The sequence below is a fragment of the Papaver somniferum genome, chromosome 10 (assembly GCF_003573695.1).
Source record: "Papaver somniferum cultivar HN1 chromosome 10, ASM357369v1, whole genome shotgun sequence".
Classification (NCBI taxonomy): domain Eukaryota; kingdom Viridiplantae; phylum Streptophyta; class Magnoliopsida; order Ranunculales; family Papaveraceae; genus Papaver; species Papaver somniferum.
This window is the reverse complement of record NC_039367.1, coordinates 65,925,840-65,937,110: the sequence shown is the minus strand read 5'-3', so window position 1 is coordinate 65,937,110 and position 11,271 is coordinate 65,925,840. Positions and strand designations below refer to the sequence as shown.

The 11,271-nt window shown below is 39.5% G+C and overlaps 1 protein-coding gene across 2 annotated transcripts; it reads left to right on the top strand.

The window, feature by feature from the left end:
- Positions 1–437: 437 nt before the first annotated feature.
- On the top strand, positions 438–10,907 carry LOC113316999 (homeobox-DDT domain protein RLT2-like). 2 transcript variants are annotated; one of them, XM_026565160.1, is made up of 18 exons: positions 438–1,464; positions 1,586–2,068; positions 2,516–2,589; positions 3,346–3,780; positions 3,866–3,955; positions 4,068–4,232; positions 4,315–4,537; positions 4,979–5,079; positions 5,261–5,347; positions 5,459–5,611; positions 5,706–5,861; positions 5,990–6,199; positions 6,288–6,998; positions 7,100–7,630; positions 7,958–8,593; positions 8,785–8,889; positions 9,225–9,485; positions 9,805–10,710. In XM_026565160.1, exons 1-18 carry the CDS (start codon positions 1,314–1,316, stop codon positions 10,708–10,710), a joined length of 5,478 nt encoding a protein of 1,825 aa, XP_026420945.1. In that variant the 5' UTR covers positions 438–1,313. The 2 variants fall into 2 exon arrangements, with proteins under 2 accessions (XP_026420945.1, XP_026420944.1); XM_026565159.1 differs by having other exon boundaries at positions 441–1,464; positions 3,857–3,955; positions 9,805–10,907.
- Positions 10,908–11,271: the final 364 nt, after the last annotated feature.

Sequence of the window (11,271 nt, the reverse complement as noted above, 5' to 3'; positions counted from 1 at the left end):
TAAAATGTAAGAACATTTATTGAATTAAGAATCCGACTTTCAAACATTATTAGAATGACTGCACCCTAAAGTGGAAAAAGCAGTCGCCATGTATCTCAACGGTTGATCCAAACCTTATCTTTTGTCGGTCGCCGAATCAGTTAATGACGGTTTCCGCATATGTCCGGGTATTTCAGAAGATAACGCAGTATATGCGAGTCTAGGTCCTAGGTTTGCCATAACGTCAGATGGAAAAAGCGGGACCCACCACCACTGGGGGCAGGAAAGCTAGAACCTGAACTGAAGTCGGATCGGATGTTCTTCGTAACCAAAACGAGGGGCTTCGATTAATTAAGATTGATGATGAGAGAAGAACACAACACGAACAACAAAAGTCAGAAAAAAACCCATCCCAATTTTTTACCCTTAAAAATTATTAAAAAGTGTGAAAGAGAGAGAAAATGATTTGTTTCTAAAAACCAACACCACTGATCCATCCAATAGTTTTCGATTCATCAATCAGCGTTGGATTTTTTAAAAGAATCTTTAATTTGTCTTACCAAAAACAAAAAAGGTTCTAGAGAAGTATTATTTTTCCTCTTTTTATTTTATTTTTACACAAGCACAAAAATATGATAGAATTCGTAGCAACAACAACAATTGAAAGAATCAATTTGATGAGGAGTATGATAGAATTAATAACAACAACACCATCAAAGAAAAAAAAAAGAAAAGAAAAAAAAGAAAAGAAAAGTAAGAAGAGGACTGTTCTTTGATATTGTTGTTGTTATTGATGAAATGAAATTGAGTTTTCTCTCTCTTCCGGAATTTAGATCATCACAAACAAAAACAAAGTCTTTAATTCTATCTACTATCTCTTCTCTTTTTAGGGTTCGCACTTGTTCTTTCAATCTCTCTTCTTTACTCCTACTAACTTAGTTTATTTATTTCTCTTTTCTTTTTTCTTCTGACGCCAACTATTTCCTTCTTTCTATCTAAATTCTAATTCTAAAAATTCTTCTCTTCAAATATCTAAAAATCTATTTTATTTATTTAATTCTTATTCCAGTAACAAATCTCACCGCACATCACATACACCTTTATATATTTCTTCGTTGGTGTTACGACACACAGATTTCTACTAATCAAATCATCCCCTTTTTTGGTTTCAATTCCCAAAGAAAAATCTCTAACCCTAACCCAAACATTCATTCTTATCGTCTCGTCTCATCCTCTGTCTGGAACCCTAAAATTCCTTTTTTTCTTCCTTCGTCTCTTAGATCTTCTGTTGCGTCTCTTTTGATTTTAGGTTTTTGTTCTTGGTTTGATCTTTAATGATGATGGACTCGACACCTGATGGAGAAAGGAAAAAGCCGCCTGAAGGGACTAGTGGTGGTGGTGGTGGTGGTGGTGGAGGAGAATCCAAGTCTAAAAGGAAGATGAAAACTCCTATGCAGTTGGAACTTTTGGAGAAAACATATGCTGGTAAATTTTACTTAATCGAATCGTATTTTTTTTTCTTCGATTTCATTAGGTTTAGTTGCTAATGGTGATTTTGTTTTGTTTTAGTTTCTAATGGTGTTTTTGTTTCAAACTGTGTGAATAGTGGAGGCATATCCATCAGAGGCAATAAGACAAGAGTTATCTGCAAAGTTAGACCTATCGGATCGGCAATTACAGATGTGGTTTTGTCACAGAAGGTTAAAAGATAGGAAAGTAGCACCAGAGAAGAAGCCTAGGAAGGATAATATGCAATTAACAGCCTCAACATCTGGACAAGGCTTAGATGAGATGATGATGGGTGGTGGTGATCAAGGAAATGACCCCGGGTCTGGGTCAGGTTCAGGGTCAAGTCAGTATGAGCATCGGAAAGTGGGTGGTAGTGGTGGTCGTACTACTATCTCGAGGGGTGTAGCTGATACTACTGTGGCCATGAGTAGAAGGTATCGTGAGACGCCTCAGGATATATCAGAATTAAGGGCGATTGCGTTTGTGGAGTCGCAGTTGGGAGAGGCATTGAGAGAGGATGGACCCATTCTTGGAATGGAATTTGATCCATTGCCTCCTGGTGCCTTTGGCGCGCCTATAGGTATTGCTTTGCCCTAATTTGCTGCTTATCGAGTTTTTTTCTTTAATTTCTTAATTTCTAATTGGTTTGGACTTTGAACTCTTTAATTTGTTGAATGCAATGTAAACTTGGGTAATGCCATAAATATGTTGAATGCAATGTAAGTGGCTGAAGTAGGTGGTGCCTCTAGCCGGTTAATGTGGCAGTATTAAGAGTTCAAGGAATTGCATAACAAATTTTGTCCTTTGCTTGTAGAGTGCTTTTTTAGGAATGTTGTAGTATTTGCGCCTGCCCTCGGTGAAGTTTGCTATGGTTTTAGTTTAACACTCTAGTATTTTACCTGTTTATCTAAATGACATGAATTGGCTTTTGGACACAGAAGCGCACGTTTCCACAAATTGTATCAGTGCTGTTCAGTTCTTTTGAGCTGTCTCGGTCCCTAACTTTCTGACTTTCTTTATGTTGCAGTGGCGCAGCAAAAGCAAGCTGGTAGGCCTTATGATGGCAAAATGTACGACCGGCATGATACTAAATCAATCAAGGTTTGTGATTTCTACTTTGGAAGTCAAATTTTGATTTCATGGTCTGGAGATTCTCATCTTAAGGATAATAGGTTTAATGTTCAGTCCATTGGTTATGTTTGTGGATGATTGCTATCTAAAGTTTGAATTATGCAAATGTGTGTATTAGTCTTCTTTGACGCAGATCTCTAATATATATTTCATCCAGAATCCTCAGGCTTATCTGAATATTTTTGATGACTTTTATCGGCCTTAACTTGTAAATTATTGACATGCCTTGTTATCTAAGGCTTTTCTGCCTTCTATGGTTACGTTGTATTGATCGTTAAGCAATTGCACCATCAATAAGCTAACAACAAAGTGTTTGCAGCGCTACAGATTAGTGTAAATACACACCTATTACTTTTATGAATCTGCGAAATTGGTACTGTGAACTTCATGTTTCTGTTTCTTAGCTGGGTTTGTCACCTCTTAAGATTAATCAATAATATTATGTAAATTTGATTTAACCATGGTTTGGATTCATGCATCTTTATGCAATTAGTAAGGTGAAAAGTTGGAAATGGGAATCTGTGTGGAAAAGGGAATATATACTCGTTATCGTTACTATATGCACCTGTCACCTTACGATCTGTTTATGTAGTGGACAGAAATTTGTAAAACCTTGAAATGTAGAATGTCAACAGTTTCATGTTTATTTTATACGTCTCTATGTTTCTTTACCAATTTTATGCGACCCTTATCCACATCTTGGCCCTTCATTTGTTTTTTTTGCAGACACCATCAGTCTTACCTGGTTCATCTGGTGGCAAAAGAAAATTAGCATCAGGAAATGCTCATATGGTTCATCCTCAGTCTGCTCCTAGGGCTCTGCAGGAATACCAGTTTCTTCCCGAGCAGCCTAGTGTTAGATCCGATACATATGAAAGGGCTGACCCCTCACATTTTTATAGTTCACAACATGATGGTCATAGTGGCAGGGCTTCATCATTATCAGCTGGAGGATCCCACCTCCATGGCAAAGAACAAGTGCCCACCGGTTATGGTCAGGGGACTAGTGCTAGTCTTCAGTCTCAGCAAGGAAGAATTAGTCATGTTTTAGGAGAGTATGATAGGATGGATGTACAGGTTGGATTAGAAAATCCACTTCTATTATGTGACAGGCGCATGTCTAATGAAGATGAAGCTGCCCGTCTTGAGAGGAAGCGCAAGGTATCCTATATTAGCCCCAATTATCTGCAGATCCTTTTTTCTTCTGAGCAAAAGATTAACTTTTATGTAATTTAAGTTCGCGCAGAGTGATGAAGCAAGAATAGCAAGGGAAGTGGAAGCTCACGAGAAAAGAATTCGGAAAGAGCTAGAGAAACAAGATATTTTAAGGAGAAAGGTGTTGTTCTCAGCACTCACATATTTTGCCTCTTAAAAGCGTCTGTTTGTCTTAATCTTACATTTTTTTCCCGGTTACTTCTTTCTTAAATATCTTACTTCAATTTGTGAAGAGAGAAGAGCAAATGCGTCGAGAAATGGAAAAACATGACCGTGAAAGACGGAAAGAAGAAGAGAGGTTGATGCGTGAAAAGCTGCGAGAAGAGGAGAGATTCCAGCGAGAGCAAAAGCGTGAACTTGAGAGAAGGGAGAGGTTTATGCAAAAAGAAAACCTGAGAGTAAGTGGTTATATACTCAATTAGGGAGTTAAATATTTTTGTAAAAAATTAGGTATATAAAGTATTAATCTTCTTTATTCAGGCTGAAAAAATGAGGCAGAAAGAAGAGCAACGTAGAGAGAAAGAGGCAGCAAGGCAAAAGGCTGCTAATGAGAGAGCTACTGCTCGTCGAATTGCTAAAGAATCTATGGAGCTCATTGAAGATGAGCGCCTGGAGCTTATGGAGCTGGCTGCTTCAAGCAAGGGTTTGCCTTCTATAATATCTCTTGACAGTGATACTTTGGAAAACCTGGATCTCTTTAAAGGTAGATATTGCAGAAGATAAATGAGTACTGGTCTACTGCATTATGTTCTCGTAAAATATGGGATAGTATCTGTAACATGTCGGCAAGTTAGGGGTTTAAAAGTACTTGTAAGCTAGAGCTCCGTTATTCACAAAATTGGCCAATTCAATGCTTCTCTGTGTTGAAAAGTTCTATATAAATGGCCAAAGTCAAGAGGGTTAGCATGAGTAGAATCTGCAATGGTGTAGCCACCGGGATTTCAGATATATATATTATTAGGCCATCACCGATCATCTGGGTTTGACTTAGGATTGAGGGGGCCATCAAAAATTGTTTGAGCCTGATTGGTGATACTAACATACAGTATTTTTGATTGAGTTTGTCCAGCCCGTCTTATCTTATGTTTAGAGCTTTAATTCTTTCGTTTGAACAGCTGTAACAATAATTTATTTTTTCTTCTAGATATGTTGGTTACTTTCCCTCCCAAGTCTGTGCAACTAAGCAGACCTTTCGCCATCCAGCCATGGAAGGATTCAGAGGAGAATGTGGGGAACCTTCTCATGGTATGTTCTGGTGATAATTGACTATTCAAATTACTTTCTGGATTACTGTTACAGTGCTTCTTAGTAGGAAGAATCACATACCTTTTTGATTTTATACGGACATTGTTTTGCGCATAGCTTACTTCGCAGCTACTTTTTGGAGTAAATGTTGCTTCTTTAAAGTTTTGTGGGTTCTGTGCAGGTTTGGAGGTTTTTAATTACTTTCGCAGACATTCTTGAGCTTTGGCCTTTTACCCTTGATGAGTTTGTCCAAGCTTTTCATGATTATGTAAGTTTTCGGGATATAGTTTTGTGTGTAGATCGTGTTTTAGTCGTTCTATGTGCTTTCACATGTGCTTTATTACTCCCCATTTTAAACTTGCTTCCTTTACAATTTCAGGACCCAAGGTTGTTGGGCGAAATACATGTTGCTCTTTTGAGGTCTATTGTTAAAGATATTGAAGATGTTGCCAGGACTCCCTCAATGGGATTAGGGGCAAATCAAAATAGTTCTGTAAATCCTGGTGGTGGACACCCGCAGATTGTTGAGGGGGTAACTTCATCTTCTTTCTGCTTTCCTTTTCTTGTATGTTCTGTAATGACTGTTATTCATATAACTTCCCCTACATATTTGCTTTCTGTCACAGGCTTATGCTTGGGGATTTGACATACGCAGCTGGCAACAGCACCTGAACCCATTGACATGGCCGGAAGTACTGCGCCAGTTTGCATTGTCCGCTGGGTTTGGACCACAATTGAAGAAAAGGAGTCTAGAACAATCGTTTTTTCGCGATGAGAACGAGGTAATGCATCTGCACATCTTCTAGGGTTGTTGCCCGCTCCCCACTTATCCTCCTGGTTTTTGAAAGTTCGTGCTCACTTTCTGAAAGATATTGTACCTTTGCACTTCTTGTGTTTTTGGGTTGTGCAGGGTCACGATTGTGAAGATATAGTTTCTACTTTACGCAACGGTGCAGCAGCTGTAAGTGCTGCTGCCGTGATGCAAGAAAAGGGTTTGTCTCAACCGCGCAGATCCAGGCATCGGTTAACTCCAGGAACTGTAAAATTCGCAGCATTCCATGTTCTCTCTCTCGAGGGTAGCAAGGGGTTGTCAATACTGGAAGTTGCAGACAAGATTCAGGTAACTTTTCTCTGGTGTTAGATACCAAATGTTATCTGGTGAGATTATCAGTTCCCCTTTTCCTAAATTTGTATTTGTTTGCTCCAAGAAATCTGGACTACGGGACCTTACAACAAGCAAGACACCCGAGGCATCTATTGCGGCTGCATTATCAAGAGATTCACACCTTTTCGAACGAACCGCTCCTTCAACATATTGTGTTCGGGAAGCGTTCAGGAAGGATCCGAATGATGCTGATGCAATACTCTCCGCAGCCAGAGAAAAAATACAAATATTTGCGAATGGTCTCTCAGATTCTGAAGAAGCTGGGAAGGATGTAGAAGATGCTGATGATGATTCTGAGTGTGATGTTGCTGAGGATCCCGAGGTTGATGACGTAGATATGACATCAAATCAGAAGGAGGATCACCACCTAGCCTCAGTAATAACTGATAAGTCAGTAGCTTGCTTGAAAGTTGGAAAGAGGGAAAATGCTGGCAAGGAAGTAGGAGAAATTCTACAAAGTGGGCATGGAAGTGCTCCTGGGAGTAGTCTTAAATCATTTCCTGTAGAAGGATCTCAGGAAATAGGCACAGGTGCTCTCACTGATCAGTCTGCTGATCTTGCTCGGAACAGCAATGGAGCTAGCACTAATGATCTTGAGGATGCAGAGATTGATGAGAGCAACACTGGTGAGCCATGGGTGCAAGGGTTGATGGAAGGGGAATATGCTGACCTTACTGTTGAGGAGCGTCTTAATGCTCTGGTTGCCTTAATTGGTGTGGCAATTGAAGGAAATTCAGTCCGTGTTATTCTAGAGGTATGCAATTTCCATGTTCTTTAATGATTATCTATTCCTTCCCTTCCACCCCCTATCTAAGCCCATCTATCTGTTCTGATCTGATGACGAGAATTTTTCAGGTACGGTTGGAAGCTGCAAACGCTCTCAAGAAGCAAATGTGGGCGGAGGCGCAACTGGATAAGAGGCGGATGAAAGAAGAATACATAACAAAGCCTCAAAGTTTGTCTTTTATGGGCAAGACTGAGCTAAATGTACTGAGTTTCGTAGTGGATGGCAGTCAAAGTCCATTTGGTGACAGCAAAAACAATGAGGCATCCTTGCACCCATCTCTGAAAGAAGAACCTATTTTTGATCCTAGCAATGCCCAAATTTATCTTAATAACATGTCTGCGGAGTGCAATGTAACCCCAGAAAATTATCAGCAGCAACATGCATATGCTGCTGCGGAAAAATCGCGGTCACAATATAAGTCTTACATTGGTCAAAGAGCAGAGGAGATGTATGTATACAGGTCTTTGCCCCTTGGTCAAGATCGTAAGCGTAATCGGTACTGGCAGTTTGTCACGTCTGCTACTAGAAATGATCCTGGTACTGGTAGGATCTTTTACGAATCTCAAGGTGGTTGCTGGAGGCTTATTGACACAGAAGAGGTATTAATCTATCACAAGTTGATTTACAAATTTTGGCTGTTGACAGTCTTCGCAGTAGAGAGTTTTGGAGGCTTGGCATGTCATTTTAACTTTTCGTTTAACATTGAGTTTTAGTATTAAAATAAAATACAATATAGATTTATCAGCATTTTTTGTGTGGAAGTATCATTTACCAACCTTCGGGTAGAATTTGAATTCTGATTATTGTTGGCTCAATTCGTCATGGATTCACAGTTGATCGTCAGTTTAGAATCTTTGTTATATTTTGGTACAACTCTTTTCTGCATTTTGTTTTGCTTAATAAGTTCATTGCAATCTTATTTGCAGGCTTTCGATATTCTTTTATCATCTCTTGATATACGTGGAATTAGGGAATCACATTTGCACTCAATGTTGCAAAAAATTGAGGTATCATTCAAGGATGCAGTTAAAAGGAATTCAAAATGCAGGAACCATGTGGACCCAGTTGAAGATCGAGTTAAAACTGAAGTTTCTGAAATAGTTTCAAGTCCTGATCGTTCTGCAGGAACTGAAAGTCCTAGTAGTACAGTATGTGCTGTTGGTTCTGACACAGTTCTCCAGTCATCGTCGTTCAAAATTGATCTTGGGAGGAATGAAACTGAGAAAACTGATGCCTTAAAAAGGTATCAAGATTCACAAAGGTGGATGTGGAAAGAATGCTTTAATCCTTCAACAATGTGTGCTATAAAGTATGGAAAGAAAAGATGCTCGGAGCTTCTTGTCACTTGTGATTTCTGTCTCGATTCGTACTTCCCTAAAGATAACAGATGTCCTGTTTGCCATAGGATATTCGGAAATTTATCTAACAGTAGTAAGTCTTCCGACTCTGTCAATCAATGTGAAGAGAAGCCTAGGCTGGAATCTGACTGGAATATCCGTGGTCTGGAGACTTCTCTTCCGCTAAGAATCAGATTGCTCAAGGCACAAGTAGCTATAACTGAGGTGAGCATATATGCTTTAGGCATTCATTCTTTTTCTTTTTTTTTTCCTTCCTTTTTATTAGATACAGAGATATATCGTAAATCTAATGAGTATTTTTTTTATTAAGAAAAAATCTAATGAGCATTTTTTTTTGATCTCTTTTGCTTTCTGCAAAAATCTTGATTCACCCATTTAATTGTCCAAAATTTCAGGTATCTATCCCACCAGAAGCTATTCAGCCTCTCTGGACGGAGGATAGTCGTAATTCCTGGGGTTTGAAATTGCAATCATCATCCTCGGCTGAGGATCTTCTACAGGTTTTTATTCTCTTTTCTTCCTGTATTTTGGTTTGTCGTTGTGGACTGGCCTGGGCATAGTTTATGCTTCACTTGGACGAGCTGTTGTTTGATCCTACCCATTCAAGATAAAAAAAAGTCGTTAGACAATAGTGGCAAAGCCGTCCACTAAGAAAATAGCAGTAGAGCATTTATGGACTAGCCCAACCTTTTTATGTTAGTTTCTAGTCAATGTTTGATACTGCTACCCACTAGTTTTTGTAGTACTATTTTCAAAACTATTTCTCTTACTCTGTTGTGTGAGAAGTGTTCATCTATGGAAGTTATCAACTTTCTAATTATGATATCTGGTGCAGATTCTTACTCTCCTCGAGGGTGCTATTAAAAGGGATTGTCTATCATCAAGCTTCGAGACGACCAAGGAGCTGTTAGGTAACTTTCCCCCCCCAGTGCGTGCTGCTGATGGTTTTTCTTCTGGATCAGTTCCTATACTTCCATGGGTACCACAGACAACTGCAGCTGTTGCATTAAGGCTTCTGGAACTGGATGCGGCCATTACTTACATGTTGCAGCAAAAGGCGGAGTCTCAAAAAGACAAGGAATCCGGAGACTTCATTGTGAGTATTCTATTATAGGTGAATAAATTAGTTTAACTGGCAAAACCCATCATTAAATAAGAAAAGAGAACAAAGTAGAGGAAAGAAACAGAAAACAGCATTTTCCCTGGCAGTTGGGCGGTGGTCTTTCCTATACCCAACTGAAGGTTTACATATGCAGCACTTTATGTCACCTAATCAAATGTTCTATATCCATTTGAAGCTATACGTAAACTTGATGCTTCAAATGAATCTTCGGGTTTACCATTTTAATAATGCTTTTGTGACGTTTAGTTTTCCTACTGACTGCTTGTTCATCTTCTTGATCGTCATCGAACAGAAGCTTCCATCTAAATATACTGTCATAAAAAATATCCAAGAGGCTGAACCAGCAGTTACTCCTGAGCCAGCTGTCTTTCTACAAGAAGAGAACTGGTTTGATATGGGTAGTGGGCGTAGCACCTCTGGACGTGGACAGATGATCCGTGGAAAGGGGCGTGGTCGCAGTGCTGGTGGGAGGTTGCCGAGGGGATCCAGTGGCATGAGAATCGACTCTGGGAGGGTAAGTGCTGGGAAGGGTGAGAAGATGGTAGCTGTTCAAGGATTGGGAGGGAAAAGCCAAACAGCACGCGGAAAAGGAGGACGTAAACGTGGTAAACGTACTGCCAAGAGTAGACAGAAATCATCAGCAGCAGTTAAGAAGAGGGTGGTTATAAAGGATATGGGAATGGGAGGTTTCGGTGGTCAGTTCGGGAACAGCATAGTGATTCCTAAACAGAACAACTATAGGGAATCTCCAAGAAGCTCAGGTGGGGAAGATGAGGGTGGATGGGAAGAAGATACCAGGAGACTGCATGATGTACATGTACAGATGGATAGGGATGACATCAGTGTAGAGGAGGCGTCAGGGGAATCCGATGACAATGGTTTAGGTGAGTATGACGTGCGGCGAACAGATTACAGTGGCATGTATAATGGCAAATCTGTGAACTTATTAGAAAGTGATGCGGAGGATGAAGATGAATATGTTGATGACTCAAGGATTGGTGATGAAGAAGATGAAGAAGACTTGGAAGAAGTAGAAGGAGATGGGTATGGCGAAGACGATGTAGGCATGGAAGAAAGGTACCGCCTTCATGGAGTAGGAACTAATAGGAATGTAGAAGAAATTGAAGAAGATGACGAGGAAGAGAATGTTGACGCAGATGAAGCAATGGAAACTGATTCTTCAGATTATAGTGAGTGAGAAATGTAGTCTTGGAGAAGAATTTTCTTGTAAGTTAGTATTATATGTAGAGTAAAATGGTAGTGTCAGCCCACATAAGAAATATGATTGAACATTGTGTATGTAGAGAGGGATCTTGCTTGAATCAGGTTCTTTGGAAGAAAAAGAAATGAAAAAAAAGGGGGTATGAAAAGCAAAAAACCCAGTGCTTGATTTTATGTGTTTTTATCACCTTTTTATTTCCCCTTGTGGAAATCAACTTCCTCGCTGATACTTACTTTAAATTGAGAATTTATCAAGTGCAAGGTTAAACCTACGACACAAATGGCTCTTGGCACAGGGCAGTTGCCTTGTTATCCCTCTTTGAGGTTGCATTTTATGGAAAAGGTTTTGCTCTTTTCGGTAGAAAACTGTCCCCATTTTCACCCGGGCTACGCATTTCTATTATCTACTGTCATTCTGCCAAATTTACATTTTTGATATTACAGGGAGAAAAAAAGAATGTTTAAACTAAAAAATCAACACCTCTTAAGTAGGCGGGTGATAAAAAGAAAAAAAAGAACAGAATATTACAGAAGTACA